The 20,463-nt window shown below is 39.7% G+C and overlaps 1 protein-coding gene across 27 annotated transcripts in view; it reads left to right on the top strand.

Moving 5' to 3' along the window:
* OBSCN (obscurin, cytoskeletal calmodulin and titin-interacting RhoGEF) overlaps positions 1 to 20,463 on the top strand; it is a 646,947-nt gene that overhangs the window by 90,832 nt on the left and 535,652 nt on the right. For all 27 annotated transcript variants that reach the window (XM_088467488.1, XM_088467486.1, XM_088467498.1 and 24 more), the window contains exons 7-10: positions 1,214 to 1,483; positions 2,567 to 2,842; positions 18,848 to 19,123; positions 19,636 to 19,911. In XM_088467488.1, coding sequence (XP_088323614.1) covers positions 1,214 to 1,483; positions 2,567 to 2,842; positions 18,848 to 19,123; positions 19,636 to 19,911 — 1,098 coding nt within the window. The remainder of the gene's footprint in view (positions 1 to 1,213; positions 1,484 to 2,566; positions 2,843 to 18,847; positions 19,124 to 19,635; positions 19,912 to 20,463) is intronic.

The raw sequence follows: 20,463 nt of genomic DNA, 5'->3' as shown, positions 1-20,463 counted from the left end.
GTTTATCCATGTCCTGGGGAACATTCCTTGAAGTTGCTACTAATTATAATTTCGGTTTTAAGCACATGAGCCCAGACCACGCTCAGCAGAGAGGCAAGGGTTCCCCAAACAGTCACAAATAAATAATGACAGAGCGTGGTTGGTTCAAAATAATATTTTTATTTATTTCTGAAACCCAAAGGAACAACAGGGACCACTGCAAGCAAGAATAAATTGTCCAAGCACTTTTCAATGTTAATCTGCTACTTGACTTGTGTGTGTGTGTGTATGTATATTTATATATATGGATTTGAATTTTACTTAGATTAACACTGCACGAGATATGACTTCCTGATTTACCCTATATGGAAGTCAAATAAATAAACTAATCTCCATACATTATGGGCCTGATTCAGACCCACTCGCGAGCGGCTGTCCACTCGCAAGTGGGTCGATGTTATGGACTGAGCATGCGCATGACGGTGGGAGCTCCGTCGTGCGCATGCGCCAGACGCGACGAGCGAAGGAAAGTCCTTCGCTCGTTGTGTCCGATCAAAGGGGGCGTGCTGTCAATGTTGATTGACAGCACGCCCCCTTTGGTGGGCGTGCCGGGGGCGTGCCTCCCTGACGGGGGCGTTCCCACGGGAACGCCTCCCGTCAGAAGCCGGCCCACTGACATCACTAGTGATGTCAGTGGGAGTGATTTTGGCTCTGATAGAGCCAAAATCACTCCGGAGCTTGCGGTTGAAAACCTCAACCGCAGGCTCCGGCTCGCAATTTCGATGGTCGCGATGGTCACGACCATCGCGGCCATCAAAATGCACGCTCGTATAGCCTGTGGGTGGTGACCCACAGCTATACGAGCGTCCAGGAGGACGCTCCATGAAAATGGAGCCCGGCCCTCATGCAGAGTGTGCGCTCTGCTCAGAGCGTACGGCTCTGAATGAGGGCCTATGTGTATTGTTCTTTAGACAATATAATTCCAGTGGCTTTAAAAGGTAGACAACCCGGGTTACTAATGAACTCTTTATGTGCAAGCTGACGCCCTTTAAGTTAAATTCACAAAGAAACTAGAAGTCTCTTTCCACAATTACGATATCATTGCACGCTCTTTAACGGTAGGAAATAGTACAAATAACTTTAGCAACTCCCTTCAAGTGTCTCTTTATTTTGTTGCAAACAGCATTATTTATGTACTGTATTATTTTCTCTCCCAAACATTTTTTTTATTCAGCCCTTCCTCAATTCACAAGCACCAAAAAGACCAATGAGGTGAAGGTGACCGCTGGGGAGCAGACGGAGTTTGTCTCAGAGACTTCTGAGGAGAACGTAACTGTGTTGTGGTACAAAGACAGCAAAGAGATCAGGAACTCAAAGAAATTCTCCATCGAAGCGAAGGGGAAACACCATAAACTGGTCATGTCATGTGTCAGGAAAGAAGACGAGGGGTCGTACACATGCAAAGTCGGCAACGACTCAGTTACGTTTACGCTAAAAGTTACAGGTGCGTCAGTAGGTCATAAGAACTTCATTAAACATAATAATTCCCAATCAGTCCCTATATATCTTATGCTCTGGAATAGTGTAGAAAACCCCTTTTGTTTTTCTTTGTATTATCGTTTAGAAGGGGTTTTCGAGCACATGTGAGTTTGCCAATGAACTTCATGTCTCTCAGAACTCATCTGTCCTAAATTAGGTATCATGATATTGTACAGAAGAACACTACCGGAACTTTGGAAGCTGTAGTAGACCCAATGGATTGAGGGCCTGATTCAGAGCCGGACGCAATTAGCGCTCGCTCGTTCAGAAAAAGGGGGTGGCTATTCAAATGAACCGTTCGCTCCTTGCGGTCTGTTGACGCCTCCATGTCTGAACGAGCGAACAAAACATGCGCTCGTTTATTTGAAAAATACGCCCCCTGACCGCTCGCATCATACGTCATGTCAGCTATTATTAGATTAATCGAGTACATCGAACAGCGTATGAACTGCTCGCTATTCTTGTGGTTGGTTTTTGCTACCACTATATTGCGAACAGTTCTGACTATAAAACAACCAAGTGACGTGGTCAATGACGCTGCTGTATTAATTATGCACACCCATAAAACGCCCGCTTTGACCTTTAAGCATGCCTGCGTTCGGATCTCCACTCCCCGTTTTCAAGCACCTTCCCACGTTACCACCCACAAACGCCTCATTCTGTCACTCAAAATAGCAGGCATTCGCTATATTGCGAGCACACGATTTTTGGCCACACTGACTGGTTCGCGCATGTGTATTACAATCCGTACGCATGTGCAGATGTGCGAACATCGCTCGGAACGAACGAGCGGCTGCTTACGAGCGGCTCTGAATGAGGGCCTGAGTGAATAACAAGTATTAGAAAAAAATGTATTGTTAACATGGCTGACTCTACCCACCACTAGTTGTTTTTATATATATTTTCTTTGTTGGTCATGTCGCCATGATTATCCAGTTCCTCCCGCGTGGTCATATTGTGGGTGGGATTAAAAGTAATGGCTACATTTTTCATCACATTTCGCATACAAATCTTAACTACACTTACGATGACTACTTTCTTACTGTAGAACCTGAGCCTGCGTTCACCAATCAGGACAAGGTGCAGAAGGAGGTCCATGTCAAACTGACCGAGAGCACCACCCTGAGCTGTGAGGTGTCCCAGGCCAAGACGGAGGTGAAATGGTACAAGGACGGGAAGCTGATCTCCTCCAGCAAGAAACTGAGGGTGGAGTCTGAGGGCAAATCCCGCCGTCTGGTGGTGGAGCAGGTGGAGAAGAAAGATGGCGGACAATACAGCTGCGAGGTGGCTGGGCAGAATGTCAACTTCAAGATCACAGTCAAAGGTGATTAATTTTGAATATAAAGTTAAGTGCAGGGCAGGCGCTGGCAACTAATGCTTACACAATATAGTCAAGAAAAGGGGAATACCAGTATGGGAATGTTCATAAGACACAAGGAATGTGTATATAGCTCAGGAACCTTGGTCACATTGGTAAAGATGTAATAAATGTATTGTGGCATTAGGATGGAGATAGTAAGGAAAATAGGAATGTGTATATAGCTCAAGAACCTGGGTCACATTGGTAAATATGTAATTAGTGTATTGTAGTATTAGGATGGAGATAATATGGATAAGAGGAATGTGTATATAGCTCAGGAACCTGGGTCACATTGGTAAATATGTAATTAGTGTATTGTAGTGTTAGGATGGAGATAATAAGGATAAGAGGAATGTGTATATAGCTCAGGAACCTGGGTCACATTGGTAAAGATGTCATTAGTGTATTGTAGTATAAGGATGGAGATAATAAGGATAAGAGGAATGTGTATATAGCTCAGGCACCTGGGTCACATTGGTAAAGATGTCATTAGTGTATTGTAGTAGTAGGATGGAGATAATAAGGATAAGAGGAATGTGTATATAGCTCAGGATCCTGGGTCACATTGGTAAAGATGTCATTAATGTATTGTAGCATTAGGATGGAGATAATAAGGATAAGAAGAATGTGTATATAGCTCAGGAACCAGGGTCACATTGGTAAAGATGTCAGTGTATTGTAGTATTAGGATGGAGATAATAAGGATAAGAGGAATGTGTATATAGCTCAGGAACCTGGGTCACATTGGTAAAGATGTAATTAATGTATTGTAGCATTAGGATGGAGATAATAAGGATAAGAAGAATGTGTATATAGCTCAGGAACCTGGGTCACATTGGTAAAGATGTCATTAGTGTATTGTAGTATTAGGATGGAGATAATAAGGGTAATAGGAATGTGTATACAGCTCAGCAACCTGGGTCACATTGGTAAAGATGTAATTAGTGTATTGTAGTGTTAGGATGGAGATAATAAGGATAATAGGAATGTGTATATAGCTCAGGAACCTGGGTCACATTGATAAAGATGTAATTAGTGTATTGTAGTATTAGGATGGAGATAATAATGATAAGAGGAATGTGTATATACCTCATGAACCTGGGTCACATTGATAAAGATGTAATTAGTGTATTGTAGTATTAGGATGGAGATAATAAGGATAAGAGGAATGTGTATATAGCTCAGGAACCTGGGTCACATTGGTAAATATGTAATTAGTGTATTGTGGTATTAGGATGGAGATAATAAGGATAATAGGAATGTGTATATAGCTCAGGAACCTGGGTCAGATGGATAAAGATGTAATTAGTGTATTGTAGTATTAGGATGGAGATAATAAGGAAAAGAGGAATGTGTATATAGCTCAGGAACCTGGGTCACATTGGTAAAGATGTAATTAGTGTTTTGTAGTATTAGGATGGAGATAATAAGGAAAAGAGGAATGTGTATATAGCTCAGGAACCTGGGTCACATTGGTAAATATGTAATTAGTGTATTGTAGTATTAGGATGGAGATAATAAGGATAAGAGGAATGTGTATATACCTCATGAACCTGGGTCAGATGGATAAAGATATAATTAGTGTATTGTAGTATTAGGATGGAGATAATAAGGATAAGAGGAATGTGTATATAGCTCAGGAACCTGGGTCACATTGGTAAAGATGTCATTAATGCATTGTAGTATTAGGATGGAGATAATAAGGATAAGAGGAATGTGTATATAGCTCAGGAACCTGGGTCACATTGGTAAATATGTAATTAGTGTATTGTAGTATTAGGATGGAGATAATAAGGGTAATAGGAATGTGTATATACCTCATGAACCTGGGTCACATTGGTAAATATGTAATTAGTGTATTGTAGTATTAGGATGGAGATAATATGGATAAGAGGAATGTGTATATAGCTCAGGAACCTGGGTCACATTGGTAAATATGTAATTAGTGTATTGTAGTGTTAGGATGGAGATAATAAGGATAAGAGGAATGTGTATATAGCTCAGGAACCTGGGTCACATTGGTAAAGATGTCATTAGTGTATTGTAGTATAAGGATGGAGATAATAAGGATAAGAGGAATGTGTATATAGCTCAGGCACCTGGGTCACATTGGTAAAGATGTCATTAGTGTATTGTAGTAGTAGGATGGAGATAATAAGGATAAGAGGAATGTGTATATAGCTCAGGATCCTGGGTCACATTGGTAAAGATGTCATTAATGTATTGTAGCATTAGGATGGAGATAATAAGGATAAGAAGAATGTGTATATAGCTCAGGAACCAGGGTCACATTGGTAAAGATGTCAGTGTATTGTAGTATTAGGATGGAGATAATAAGGATAAGAGGAATGTGTATATAGCTCAGGAACCTGGGTCACATTGGTAAAGATGTAATTAATGTATTGTAGCATTAGGATGGAGATAATAAGGATAAGAAGAATGTGTATATAGCTCAGGAACCTGGGTCACATTGGTAAAGATGTCATTAGTGTATTGTAGTATTAGGATGGAGATAATAAGGGTAATAGGAATGTGTATACAGCTCAGCAACCTGGGTCACATTGGTAAAGATGTAATTAGTGTATTGTAGTGTTAGGATGGAGATAATAAGGATAATAGGAATGTGTATATAGCTCAGGAACCTGGGTCACATTGATAAAGATGTAATTAGTGTATTGTAGTATTAGGATGGAGATAATAATGATAAGAGGAATGTGTATATACCTCATGAACCTGGGTCACATTGATAAAGATGTAATTAGTGTATTGTAGTATTAGGATGGAGATAATAAGGATAAGAGGAATGTGTATATAGCTCAGGAACCTGGGTCACATTGGTAAATATGTAATTAGTGTATTGTGGTATTAGGATGGAGATAATAAGGATAATAGGAATGTGTATATAGCTCAGGAACCTGGGTCAGATGGATAAAGATGTAATTAGTGTATTGTAGTATTAGGATGGAGATAATAAGGAAAAGAGGAATGTGTATATAGCTCAGGAACCTGGGTCACATTGGTAAAGATGTAATTAGTGTTTTGTAGTATTAGGATGGAGATAATAAGGAAAAGAGGAATGTGTATATAGCTCAGGAACCTGGGTCACATTGGTAAATATGTAATTAGTGTATTGTAGTATTAGGATGGAGATAATAAGGATAAGAGGAATGTGTATATACCTCATGAACCTGGGTCAGATGGATAAAGATATAATTAGTGTATTGTAGTATTAGGATGGAGATAATAAGGATAAGAGGAATGTGTATATAGCTCAGGAACCTGGGTCACATTGGTAAAGATGTCATTAATGCATTGTAGTATTAGGATGGAGATAATAAGGATAAGAGGAATGTGTATATAGCTCAGGAACCTGGGTCACATTGGTAAATATGTAATTAGTGTATTGTAGTATTAGGATGGAGATAATAAGGGTAATAGGAATGTGTATATACCTCATGAACCTGGGTCACATTGGTAAATATGTAATTAGTGTATTGTAGTATTAGGATGGAGATAATATGGATAAGAGGAATGTGTATATAGCTCAGGAACCTGGGTCACATTGGTAAATATGTAATTAGTGTATTGTAGTGTTAGGATGGAGATAATAAGGATAAGAGGAATGTGTATATAGCTCAGGAACCTGGGTCACATTGGTAAAGATGTCATTAGTGTATTGTAGTATAAGGATGGAGATAATAAGGATAAGAGGAATGTGTATATAGCTCAGGCACCTGGGTCACATTGGTAAAGATGTCATTAGTGTATTGTAGTAGTAGGATGGAGATAATAAGGATAAGAGGAATGTGTATATAGCTCAGGATCCTGGGTCACATTGGTAAAGATGTCATTAATGTATTGTAGCATTAGGATGGAGATAATAAGGATAAGAAGAATGTGTATATAGCTCAGGAACCAGGGTCACATTGGTAAAGATGTCAGTGTATTGTAGTATTAGGATGGAGATAATAAGGATAAGAGGAATGTGTATATAGCTCAGGAACCTGGGTCACATTGGTAAAGATGTAATTAATGTATTGTAGCATTAGGATGGAGATAATAAGGATAAGAAGAATGTGTATATAGCTCAGGAACCTGGGTCACATTGGTAAAGATGTCATTAGTGTATTGTAGTATTAGGATGGAGATAATAAGGGTAATAGGAATGTGTATACAGCTCAGCAACCTGGGTCACATTGGTAAAGATGTAATTAGTGTATTGTAGTGTTAGGATGGAGATAATAAGGATAATAGGAATGTGTATATAGCTCAGGAACCTGGGTCACATTGATAAAGATGTAATTAGTGTATTGTAGTATTAGGATGGAGATAATAATGATAAGAGGAATGTGTATATACCTCATGAACCTGGGTCACATTGATAAAGATGTAATTAGTGTATTGTAGTGTTAGGATGGAGATAATAAGGATAATAGGAATGTGTATATAGCTCAGGAACCTGGGTCACATTGATAAAGATGTCATTAATGCATTGTAGTATTAGGATGGAGATAATAAGGATAAGAGGAATGTGTATATAGCTCAGGAACCTGGGTCACATTGGTAAATATGTAATTAGTGTATTGTAGTATTAGGATGGAGATAATAAGGATAATAGGAATGTGTATATAGCTCAGGAACCTGGGTCAGATGGATAAAGATGTAATTAGTGTATTGTAGTATTAGGATGGAGATAATAAGGAAAAGAGGAATGTGTATATAGCTCAGGAACCTGGGTCACATTGGTAAAGATGTAATTAGTGTTTTGTAGTATTAGGATGGAGATAATAAGGAAAAGAGGAATGTGTATATAGCTCAGGAACCTGGGTCACATTGGTAAATATGTAATTAGTGTATTGTAGTATTAGGATGGAGATAATAAGGATAAGAGGAATGTGTATATACCTCATGAACCTGGGTCAGATGGATAAAGATATAATTAGTGTATTGTAGTATTAGGATGGAGATAATAAGGATAAGAGGAATGTGTATATAGCTCAGGAACCTGGGTCACATTGGTAAAGATGTCATTAATGCATTGTAGTATTAGGATGGAGATAATAAGGATAAGAGGAATGTGTATATAGCTCAGGAACCTGGGTCACATTGGTAAATATGTAATTAGTGTATTGTAGTATTAGGATGGAGATAATAAGGGTAATAGGAATGTGTATATACCTCATGAACCTGGGTCACATTGATAAAGATGTAATTAGTGTATTGTAGTATTAGGATGGAGATAATAAGGATAAGAGGAATGTGTATATAGCTCAGGAACCTGTGTCACATTGGTAAAGATGTAATTAGTGTATTGTAGTATTAGGATGGAGATAATAAGGATAAGAGGAATGTGTATATAGCTCAGGAACCTGGGTCACATTGGTAAATATGTAATTAGTGTATTGTAGTATTAGGATGGAGATAATAAGGATAAGAGGAATGTGTATATAGCTCAGGAACCTTGGTCAGATGGATAAAGATGTAAATAGTGTATTGTAGTATTAGGATGGAGATAATAAGGATAAGAGGAATGTGTATATAGCTCAGGAACCTGGTCACATTGGTAAATATGTAAGTAGTGTATTGTAGTATTAGGATGGAGATAATAAGGATAAGAGGAATGTGTATAAAGCTCAGGAACCTGGGTCACATTGGTAAACATGTCACTAGTGTATTGTAGTATTAGGATGGAGATAATAAGGATAAGAGGAATGTGTATATAGCTCAGGAACCTGGGTCACATTGGTAAAGATGTAATTAGTGTATTGTAGTATTAGGATGGAGATAATAAGGGTAAGAGGAATGTGTATATAGCTCAGGAACATGGGTCAGATGGATAAAGATGTAATTAGTGTATTGTAGTATTAGGATGGAGATAATAAGGGTAAGAGGATTGTGTATATAGCTCAGGAACCTGGGTCACATTGGTAAATATGTAATTAGTGTATTGTAGTATTAGGATATAGATAATAAGGATAAGAGGAATGTGTATATAGCTCAGGAACCTGGGTCACATTGGTAAACATGTCACTAGTGTATTGTAGTATTATGATGGAGATAATAAGGATAATAGGAATGTGTATATAGCTCAGGAATCTGGGCCACATTGGTAATGATGTAATTAGTGTATTGTAGTATTAGGATGGAGATAATAAGGATAATAGGAATGTGTATATAGCTCAGGCACCTGGGTCACATTGGTACAGATGTAATTAGTGTATTGTAGTATTAGGATGGAGATAATAAGGATAAGAGGAATGTGTATATAGCTCAGGAACCTGGGTCAGATGGATAAAGATGTAATTAATGTATTGTAGTATTAGGATGGAGATAATAAGGATAAGAGGAATGTGTATATAGCTCAGGAATCTCGGTCACATTGGTAAATATGTAATTAGTGTATTGTAGTATTAGGATGGAGATAATAAGGATAAGAGGAATGTGTATATAGCTCAGGAACCTGGGTCACATTGGTAAATATGTAATTAGTGTATTGTAGTATTAGGATGGAGATAATAAGGATAAGAGGAATGTGTATATAGCTCAGGAACCTGGGTCAGATGGATAAAGATGTAATTAGTGTATTGTAGTATTAGGATGGAGATAATAAGGATAAGAGGAATGTGTATATAGCTCAGGAACCTGGGTCACATTGGTAAATATGTAATTAGTATATTGTAGTAGTAGGATGGAGATAATAAGGGTAAGAGGAATGTGTATATAGCTCAGGAACCTGGGTCAGATGGATAAAGATGTAATTAGTGTATTGTAGTATTAGGATGGAGATAATAAGGATAAGAGGACTGTGTATATAGCTCAGGAACCTGGGTCACATTGGTAAATATGTAATTAGTGTATTGTAGTATTAGGATGGAGATAATAAGGATAAGAGGAATGTGTATAAAGCTCAGGAACCTGGGTCACATTGGTAAACATGTAATTAGTGTATTGTAGTATTATGATAGAGATAATAAGGATAAGAGGAATGTGTATATAGCTCAGGAACCTGGGTCACATTGGTAAAGATGTAATTAGTGTATTGTAGTATTATGATGGAGATAATAAGGATAAGAGGAATGTTTATATAGCTCAGGAACCTGGGTCACATTGGTAAAGATGTAATTAGTATATTGTAGTATTAGGATGGAGATAATAAGGATAAGAGGAATGTGTATATAGCTCAGGAACCTGGGTCACATTGGTAAATATGTCATTAATGCATTGTAGTATTAGGATGGAGATAATAAGGATAAGAGGAATGTGTATATAGCTCAGGAACCTGGGTCACATTGGTAAAGATGTAATTAGTGTATTGTAGTATTAGGATGGAGATAATAAGGATAAGAGGAATGTGTATATAGCTCAGGAACCTGGGTCACATTGGTAAAGATGTAATTAGTGTATTGTAGTATTAGGATGGAGATAATAAGGATAAGAGGAATGTGTATATAGCTCAGGAACCTGGGTCACATTGGTAAAGATGTAATTAGTATATTGTAGTATTAGGATGGAGATAATAAGGATAAGAGGAATGTGTATATAGCTCAGGAACCTGGGTCACATTGGTAAATATGTCATTAATGCATTGTAGTATTAGGATGGAGATAATAAGGATAAGAGGAATGTGTATATAGCTCAGGAACCTGGGTCACATTGGTAAATATGTAATTAGTGTATTGTAGTATTAGGATGGAGATAATAAGGATAAGAGGAATGTGTATATAGCTCAGGAACCTTGGTCAGATGGATAAAGATGTAAATAGTGTATTGTAGTATTAGGATGGAGATAATAAGGATAAGAGGAATGTGTATATAGCTCAGGAACCTGGTCACATTGGTAAATATGTAAGTAGTGTATTGTAGTATTAGGATGGAGATAATAAGGATAAGAGGAATGTGTATAAAGCTCAGGAACCTGGGTCACATTGGTAAACATGTCACTAGTGTATTGTAGTATTAGGATGGAGATAATAAGGATAAGAGGAATGTGTATATAGCTCAGGAACCTGGGTCACATTGGTAAAGATGTAATTAGTGTATTGTAGTATTAGGATGGAGATAATAAGGGTAAGAGGAATGTGTATATAGCTCAGGAACATGGGTCAGATGGATAAAGATGTAATTAGTGTATTGTAGTATTAGGATGGAGATAATAAGGGTAAGAGGATTGTGTATATAGCTCAGGAACCTGGGTCACATTGGTAAATATGTAATTAGTGTATTGTAGTATTAGGATATAGATAATAAGGATAAGAGGAATGTGTATATAGCTCAGGAACCTGGGTCACATTGGTAAACATGTCACTAGTGTATTGTAGTATTATGATGGAGATAATAAGGATAATAGGAATGTGTATATAGCTCAGGAATCTGGGCCACATTGGTAATGATGTAATTAGTGTATTGTAGTATTAGGATGGAGATAATAAGGATAATAGGAATGTGTATATAGCTCAGGCACCTGGGTCACATTGGTACAGATGTAATTAGTGTATTGTAGTATTAGGATGGAGATAATAAGGATAAGAGGAATGTGTATATAGCTCAGGAACCTGGGTCAGATGGATAAAGATGTAATTAATGTATTGTAGTATTAGGATGGAGATAATAAGGATAAGAGGAATGTGTATATAGCTCAGGAATCTCGGTCACATTGGTAAATATGTAATTAGTGTATTGTAGTATTAGGATGGAGATAATAAGGATAAGAGGAATGTGTATATAGCTCAGGAACCTGGGTCACATTGGTAAATATGTAATTAGTGTATTGTAGTATTAGGATGGAGATAATAAGGATAAGAGGAATGTGTATATAGCTCAGGAACCTGGGTCAGATGGATAAAGATGTAATTAGTGTATTGTAGTATTAGGATGGAGATAATAAGGATAAGAGGAATGTGTATATAGCTCAGGAACCTGGGTCACATTGGTAAATATGTAATTAGTATATTGTAGTAGTAGGATGGAGATAATAAGGGTAAGAGGAATGTGTATATAGCTCAGGAACCTGGGTCAGATGGATAAAGATGTAATTAGTGTATTGTAGTATTAGGATGGAGATAATAAGGATAAGAGGACTGTGTATATAGCTCAGGAACCTGGGTCACATTGGTAAATATGTAATTAGTGTATTGTAGTATTAGGATGGAGATAATAAGGATAAGAGGAATGTGTATAAAGCTCAGGAACCTGGGTCACATTGGTAAACATGTAATTAGTGTATTGTAGTATTATGATAGAGATAATAAGGATAAGAGGAATGTGTATATAGCTCAGGAACCTGGGTCACATTGGTAAAGATGTAATTAGTGTATTGTAGTATTATGATGGAGATAATAAGGATAAGAGGAATGTGTATATAGCTCAGGAACCTGGGTCACATTGGTAAAGATGTAATTAGTATATTGTAGTATTAGGATGGAGATAATAAGGATAAGAGGAATGTGTATATAGCTCAGGAACCTGGGTCACATTGGTAAATATGTCATTAATGCATTGTAGTATTAGGATGGAGATAATAAGGATAAGAGGAATGTGTATATAGCTCAGGAACCTGGGTCACATTGGTAAAGATGTAATTAGTGTATTGTAGTATTAGGATGGAGATAATAAGGATAAGAGGAATGTGTATATAGCTCAGGAACCTGGGTCACATTGGTAAAGATGTAATTAGTGTATTGTAGTATTAGGATGGAGATAATAAGGATAAGAGGAATGTGTATATAGCTCAGGAACCTGGGTCACATTGGTAAAGATGTAATTAGTATATTGTAGTATTAGGATGGAGATAATAAGGATAAGAGGAATGTGTATATAGCTCAGGAACCTGGGTCACATTGGTAAATATGTCATTAATGCATTGTAGTATTAGGATGGAGATAATAAGGATAAGAGGAATGTGTATATAGCTCAGGAACCTGGGTCACATTGGTAAAGATGTAATTAGTGTATTGTAGTATTAGGATGGAGATAATAAGGGTAAGAGGAATGTGTATATAGCTCAGGAACCTGGGTCACATTGGTAAAGATGTAATTAGTGTATTGTAGTATTGGGATGGAGATAATAAGGATAAGAGGAATGTGTATATAGCTCAGGAACCTGGGTCACATTGGTAAATATGTAATTAGTGTATTGTAGTATTAGGATGGAGATAATAAGGATAAGAGGAATGTGTATAAAGCTCAGGAACCTGGGTCACATTGGTAAATATGTAATTAGTGTATTGTAGTATTAGGATGGCGATAATAAGGGTAATAGGAATGTGTATATAGCTCAGGAATCTGGGCCACATTGGTAAAGATGTAATTAGTGTATTGTAGTATTAGGATGGAGATAATAAGGATAATAGGAATGTGTATATAGCTCAGGAACCTTGGTCACATTGGTAAATATGTAATTAGTGTATTGTAGTATTAGGATGGAGATAATAAGGATAAGAGGAATGTGTATATAGCTCAGGAACCTTGGTCACATTGGTAAAGATGTCAGTGTATTGTAGTATTAGGATGGAGATAATAAGGATAAGAGGAATGTGTATAAAGCTCAGGAACCTGGGTCACATTGGTAAACATGTCACTAGTGTATTGTAGTATTATGATGGAGATAATAAGGATAATAGGAATGTGTATATAGCTCAGGAACCTGGGTCACATTGGTAAATATGTAATTAGTGTATTGTAGTATTAGGATGGAGATAATATAGCTCAGGAATCTAGGCCACATTGGTAAAGATGTAATTAGTGTATTGTAGTATTAGGATGGAGATAATAAGGATAATAGGAATGTGTATATAGCTCAGGAACCTGGGTCACATTGGTAAATATGTAATTAGTGTATTGTAGTATTAGGATGGAGATAATAAGGATAAGAGGAATGTGTATATAGCTCAGGAACCTGGGTCACATTGGTAAAGATGTAATTAGTGTATTGTAGTATTAGGATGGAGATAATAAGGGTAAGAGGAATGTGTATATAGCTCAGGAACCTGGGTCACATTGGTAAAGATGTAATTAGTGTATTGTAGTATTGGGATGGAGATAATAAGGATAAGAGGAATGTGTATATAGCTCAGGAACCTGGGTCACATTGGTAAATATGTAATTAGTGTATTGTAGTATTAGGATGGAGATAATAAGGATAAGAGGAATGTGTATAAAGCTCAGGAACCTGGGTCACATTGGTAAATATGTAATTAGTGTATTGTAGTATTAGGATGGCGATAATAAGGGTAATAGGAATGTGTATATAGCTCAGGAATCTGGGCCACATTGGTAAAGATGTAATTAGTGTATTGTAGTATTAGGATGGAGATAATAAGGATAATAGGAATGTGTATATAGCTCAGGAACCTTGGTCACATTGGTAAATATGTAATTAGTGTATTGTAGTATTAGGATGGAGATAAGAAGGATAAGAGGAATGTGTATATAGCTCAGGAACCTTGGTCACATTGGTAAAGATGTCAGTGTATTGTAGTATTAGGATGGAGATAATAAGGATAAGAGGAATGTGTATAAAGCTCAGGAACCTGGGTCACATTGGTAAACATGTCACTAGTGTATTGTAGTATTATGATGGAGATAATAAGGATAATAGGAATGTGTATATAGCTCAGGAACCTGGGTCACATTGGTAAATATGTAATTAGTGTATTGTAGTATTAGGATGGAGATAATATAGCTCAGGAATCTAGGCCACATTGGTAAAGATGTAATTAGTGTATTGTAGTATTAGGATGGAGATAATAAGGATAATAGGAATGTGTATATAGCTCAGGAACCTGGGTCACATTGGTAAATATGTAATTAGTGTATTGTAGTATTAGGATGGAGATAATAAGGATAAGAGGAATGTGTATATAGCTCAGGAACCTGGGTCACATTGGTAAATATGTAATTAGTGTATTGTAGTATTAGGATGGAGATAATAAGGATAAGAGGAATGTGTATATAGCTCAGGAACCTGGGTCAGATGGGTAAAGATGTAATTAGCGTGATGTAGTATTAGGTTGTTTAAATTCTCAATGTACTGTACTCTGAACTTAATGCATGGAGCAAATACACAACAATTGGATATATATAATTTTTGTTTTCCTCTTAAATCATAGAATCTTTTTGTTTAACATTATTTAATCTAGATTTTTGACTCATTAATGTAGGCGCCTTTTGTAGGTGCAATATAATTGTTGAGGACACCTGTGGCATTTCTACAATGTAAATCACATATTGTTTAAGAAGTTCTTCTCAACGGGATGTAGTTATGAGACTGTCTCAATCCCGACAGCGGAATTCCGGCAAGGGATTTAACATAGGCGTTGACGCCTATGTTAATCCCAACGCCGGAACTTGGAGGACGCCAGCCCAAACGAAGGTAAGTCCAGGGCACCCTTAGCATTACCCATGGGGGGGACGGTTAGGATTAGGGACTCTAGAGGGGTTAGGGTTAGGTTTAAGGGAGATTAGGTCTAGGCATCCCTAGGGGGAGGGTTAGGTACCCCCTGAGAGAGATTAGGGTTAGGCACCCCCCGGGAGGGTTACGTTTAGGGAGCAGTAAGAGGGGGTTAGGGTTAGGCACCCCCATGGGGAGGTTAGGGCTAGGCACTAGGGGGGAGGTTATGGTTAGGCACTACTAAGGGATGGTTAGGGTTAGGGGGAGGGACAGGGGAGGGTTAGGGTATTTACTTGCCCCAGTCGGGATCTTCATCCGTCGGGCATTAGCTGTTGGGATTTGAACAGGCGGCTAAACAGCCGCCGGTATTTCAATCCCTTTCCCTTCTCAACACTGTTGCAGAAGTTCCTGTAGACTTATTGCACCAGTAGGTTGCTTTGCTTTCACCCTTCTGTCCAGTTCATCCCAAACCAGCTGGATGGGGAGTACTGTAAATCTGGAGACTCTGTGGCCGTTCCAGGATTTGAGACTGCCGTCTGGTTCTTTAACTCAAAAGTAGCGCTGACATAGGCTGGTGGTATACTTTGAGTCATTATCTTGCTGTAGGATGAACCAACTCGGCATAGACCAGAGGGCATTGCATGGCACTGCAAAATGCTGTGACAGCCATATTGGCTCAGGGTACCAGTCACTCTGTGCCAGTCGCCAGCTTGGGATCCAGCAAAAGAGCCCCAGACCATCACACTTCCTCCTCTATGTCTGACAGCCGGTGTCACAGGGGTTTATGTACTAATAGGCACCATGGTTAACCCAAAACGTAAAAAGGAGAATGGGGTGCTTTACTATGAAAATCATTGCCCTTTTAAATTGTGGGCTTATATATTCCAAGAATTGGCAGCTTTTACAATTCACTGCTTAGTAAATAAACCCCACACACCGAGGAACCAGCCTTTCACCTACTCGTGATGTACAAAACCCTGCTTGATTAAGTTTTAAAATTTTGATACATCAGTCTATACAGTGGCGTCACAAGGAGAGGTGCGGGCCGCAACCGGGTTTCACCCGCCGAGGAGTGATATCAAAGTGCCCAATCCCCCTCAGTGACAGGAGCTGGGTGCTGCACTGTAGCATTACGAGCAGCACTCTGCTCCTGACAGTGTGAGGGAGCCGGCACTGCACACAGAGTGGTCCCCAGGGGCAACCCGCACCTCCGGGAACCCCGGAGTGACTAAACGGGTATTTGGCCCGTGAGGCCACACCCCCTGCCTATGATACCACGCCCCTGCAAACAAGGCCACACCCTTGTTTGCCACACACTCTACAACCGTCCCCGCACCGGGTGTCACCACAGGGAGGGACGCCACTGAGTCTATAGGACCTTCTTCCAGTTCTCCAAAGCCCATTGGGCCTGCATTACGGCCCATGCAGCCTCTCTATCATTACTGCAGAACAGATAACATTACTTGTTCACTGAAAAATGCCTTTTTTATAACGTTGAAATCCACATTATTTTTCAGTTTTTACTAACGTAAACTTTTTTTTTGTACCCTCTAGCAGATTATCACTTACCTTTGTACCATTCCAGCAAAACTACTAAAAACCATAAAATGACAGCAAACCCGCCCAAACCATAGACCTGAGTTTTGGTGAAGCCTGCACAGATCACTATGATATTTGAAGGCTTCGTTAGCAAAACATATTAATAAATGGTTAAAGTTAGAAGAAAAAAAATGGGGTCTCAGCATGGGGTCTCCCTGCCATAACAGCCATCAGCCCCAAACTGGTCAGCCCAAGGCTGAAACTCCTAGGGGTCCCTCCTCCCCAAGGACGAACAGCTCTTCCCTGGGTTTGAGGTGTGGAGGTAATAGTAATGTAATAGTTATATAATATTGTTTTTTACAGGAGGCCTACAGGTCCCAGCAAACCTATCCCAGTATGATGGCACTTGTCAAACCAAAAGTGCCAGCGTGCCTGGACATTAAGACCCGCTGGCACCTGTAAAAAAATGTGAGATGTGCGCAGACCCCCGTGCTTTGGTATAAGTCTAATTCATCATCGTGTTTTGTTTTTGGCAAAAACACCCTCAAGTATTCGGATTTGGTTTTGGATTCCTTTAAAAATGTTAAAAAATCTATAAAAAAAAATAAAAATCTATAAAACAGGTAAATCATTTGGACCTATCTGCAATCCAAAACCCGAGCTCGGATTTTAAATCTGAGTTGAGAACCTTCAGCAGAACCGAGCTGGGACTCTGGGCCTAATTCAGACCCGCTCGCGAGCGTCCTACGCTCGCAAGCGGGTTGATGGTGCCCTAATGCGCATGCGCACAACGGAGGGAGCTCCGTCATGCGCATGCGCGTGACCCGCATAGCGACAGCCAAGCTGTCGTTATGGGTCTCGCACCAAAGGGGGCGTGCTGTCGATGGTGAGTGACAGCACGCCCCCTTTGGTGGGCGTGCCAGGGGCGTGGCTGCCAGACGGAGGCGTTCCCATGGGAACGCCTACCATCTGAGTCCGGCCTCACTGACATCACTAGTGATGTCAGTGGGAGTGATTTTGGCTCTGACAGAGCCAAAATCACTCCAGGGCTTGCGGCAGCGAGACCCTACCGCAGGGTCTCGTCGCAAGCCTGATGGTCGCGATGATCTTGACCATCGCGACCATCATCATGGCCACTCGCTATAGCTGTGGGTGGTCACCCACAGCTATACGAGCGGCCAGGAGGCCACTCCATTTTAAGGTAGGAGGGCCCTGATTCGGAGCGAACGCTCTGGTCAGAGTGTCCGGCTCTGAATCAGGCCCTCTGTTCAACTCGGAAACCCCAAAGTGATTCCGAACATGGACTTGATTCAACTCGGAACCCCTGAGTTCAAGTGTGTTCATTATTCAAGACCGAACCGCACCCTCTCTAAAAGAAAAAAAAAAAATCTTAAACAAGGGACAAGCCTTTTATTAAATAAACACCTCTGCTCGCACACACCTCCCTCATTTACCCATTTATTACTTACAAGATGAACTGGTCACCTCCTTTTCAGCCCATGTGGCATCCTGGCACTTGCCAAACAAAACAAAATAAGTCATTACTGCTCTTCACAGAGCCCCGTCATGAATGACATGTCACTCCCAATCACCACAGGAATGAATGGGGACGTGCTGATTGGTCAGAGTGTGGGTACTGCATGGCTTCCACTCAGGGAGATGGGGGCTTTGCCGTCAGATCTGCTGCAGAATAGGGGGAAAAAATTTGATGGATAATGATGTCGGATTTTAATTGACAATCAAAATCGATGCATAGTAAATGCTGTTTTGGTTTTTTAGACTGCAATCCAACATCGATACCCGTCAATGTCCATAGGTTTTAAAATAGACCCAAAGCCAAAGCTTAGTAAATTTACCCCTATGACTTTTGACCAGTAGTGTGTGTGTATATATATATATATATATATATATATAGATATATATATATATATATATATATATGTATATATTGGTGAAAGTTATATATGTGTATATATTGGTGAAAGTTGGATTCCTCCATTGTATAAATCCTGGGTTTCCCCCTCTATGATTTCATTTTCCAGAACCTGAGACTGCGTTCATCAATCAGGACAAAGTTCAAAAAGAGGTAGCAGCCTCCATGACCGAGAGCGCCATCTTGTGCTGCGAGGTCTCCGACAGCAAGACAGAGGTGAAATGGTACAAGGACGGGAAGCTGGTTACCACCAGCAAGAAGCTTAGGATGGAGTCTGAGGGCAAATCCCGCCGTCTGGTGGTGGAGCAGGTGGAGAAGAAAGATGGCGGAGAGTACAGCTGCGAGGCAGCCGGGCAGAAGATCAACTTCAAGATCAACGTCAAAGGTGAATAAAATAACTTGAAGAGAAACCATCTGTAGAGAGTGAATTTTATCTGGGGAAAGTGTGGTCTGGAAGAGATAAATGGTGCTCAGGCAGTAGGGCTTATTTACTAACGTAGTTGAACTGGGTCTAGAAAAAGTGAGCACTTGAGGACAGGAGTTGAGTGTTGTGCAGACTGCAGAGCTCATGTACTGCCCCTTTATTTAGGTGCAACATTTACAATTAATGACAAAAAAATCAGCTTTTTATCTTTCTAGTGCAAATTAGATATCACGAGCAAAAGGCTAATTGGTAGCTGCAGTTTTGTACATGTAGGTGTTAGATAATCACCCCTGAAGATACTTCTCACCACCTCCTCTGATCATTCTATTGTTATTTTTCCATTGTGAGCTCTTGTAAGGTACGTGACCTATAGTAGTGCGGAGGCATCATGGCGTAAAATGTCAGCACGTTTTCAGCGGATTCTCTACCTAGAGAAACATTTAAATTGTTACTTCAATTTTTTTTTCTATCAGAGCCCAAACCTGCATTTACCAACTTGGAGAAGGTGCAGAAAGAGGTCCAGGCCGTCCTGACCGAGACCGCCACCTTGAGCTGTGAGGTGTCCCAGGAGAAGACGGAGGTGAAATGGTACAAGGATGGGAAGCTGGTCACCTCCAGCAAGAAACTGAGGGTGGAGTCTGAGGGCAAATCCCGCCGTCTGGTGGTGGAACAGGTGGAGAAGAAAGATGGTGGAGAGTACATCTGTGAGGCGGCCGGGCAGAAGATCAACTTCAAGATCAACGTCAAAGGTGATTAAGCCACGTATGAACTCCCTGTTCTCTAGCCTTCAGCAGTGATAATCCATAGCGTGTGAGCCTTGCACATTTTGAATTCAGTATGTATGTATGTATGTATGTATGTATGTATGTATGGTCATGAACCTGAGCCTGGTCTGTAAAGATGTAATTGGTGTGTTGCAGTGTTGGTTATTTTGACATTAATGTATTTGGGCAAAGATGCCCCTTGATGTACTCCATTACCTGCACCAGCGGTGGTTCTGCCCCTGCTCCAGTAATGTGATAATGCAAAGCGCTGAATCAGTGATAACTTGGCTTTGGTGCAGAATTCCCAGTAACAGTAGCAACAATAACACCTCAGTCTCTCTCAGTAATGTGAGGTTTTTCATGTTCTTTTTACATTTAAATACGCATGTGTTGGAGGGGTCGACGACACAGATACCTGAACTGCCCCCTATGGAATTGGTCTGCTGATTAAATATATGAAAGATGCATCTGTCGTATTTAGTATACGGGGCCTCATTCAGAGCCGCTCGCAAGCACACAGCACTCGCAAGCGGCTTG

Source organism: Taudactylus pleione, unplaced genomic scaffold (genome assembly GCF_031769625.1).
Source record: "Taudactylus pleione unplaced genomic scaffold, aTauple2 ptg000071l, whole genome shotgun sequence".
Lineage (NCBI taxonomy): Eukaryota > Metazoa > Chordata > Amphibia > Anura > Myobatrachidae > Taudactylus > Taudactylus pleione.
The sequence above is the reverse complement of the archived record's forward strand: the minus strand, read 5'-3'. Positions and strand labels throughout refer to the sequence as shown.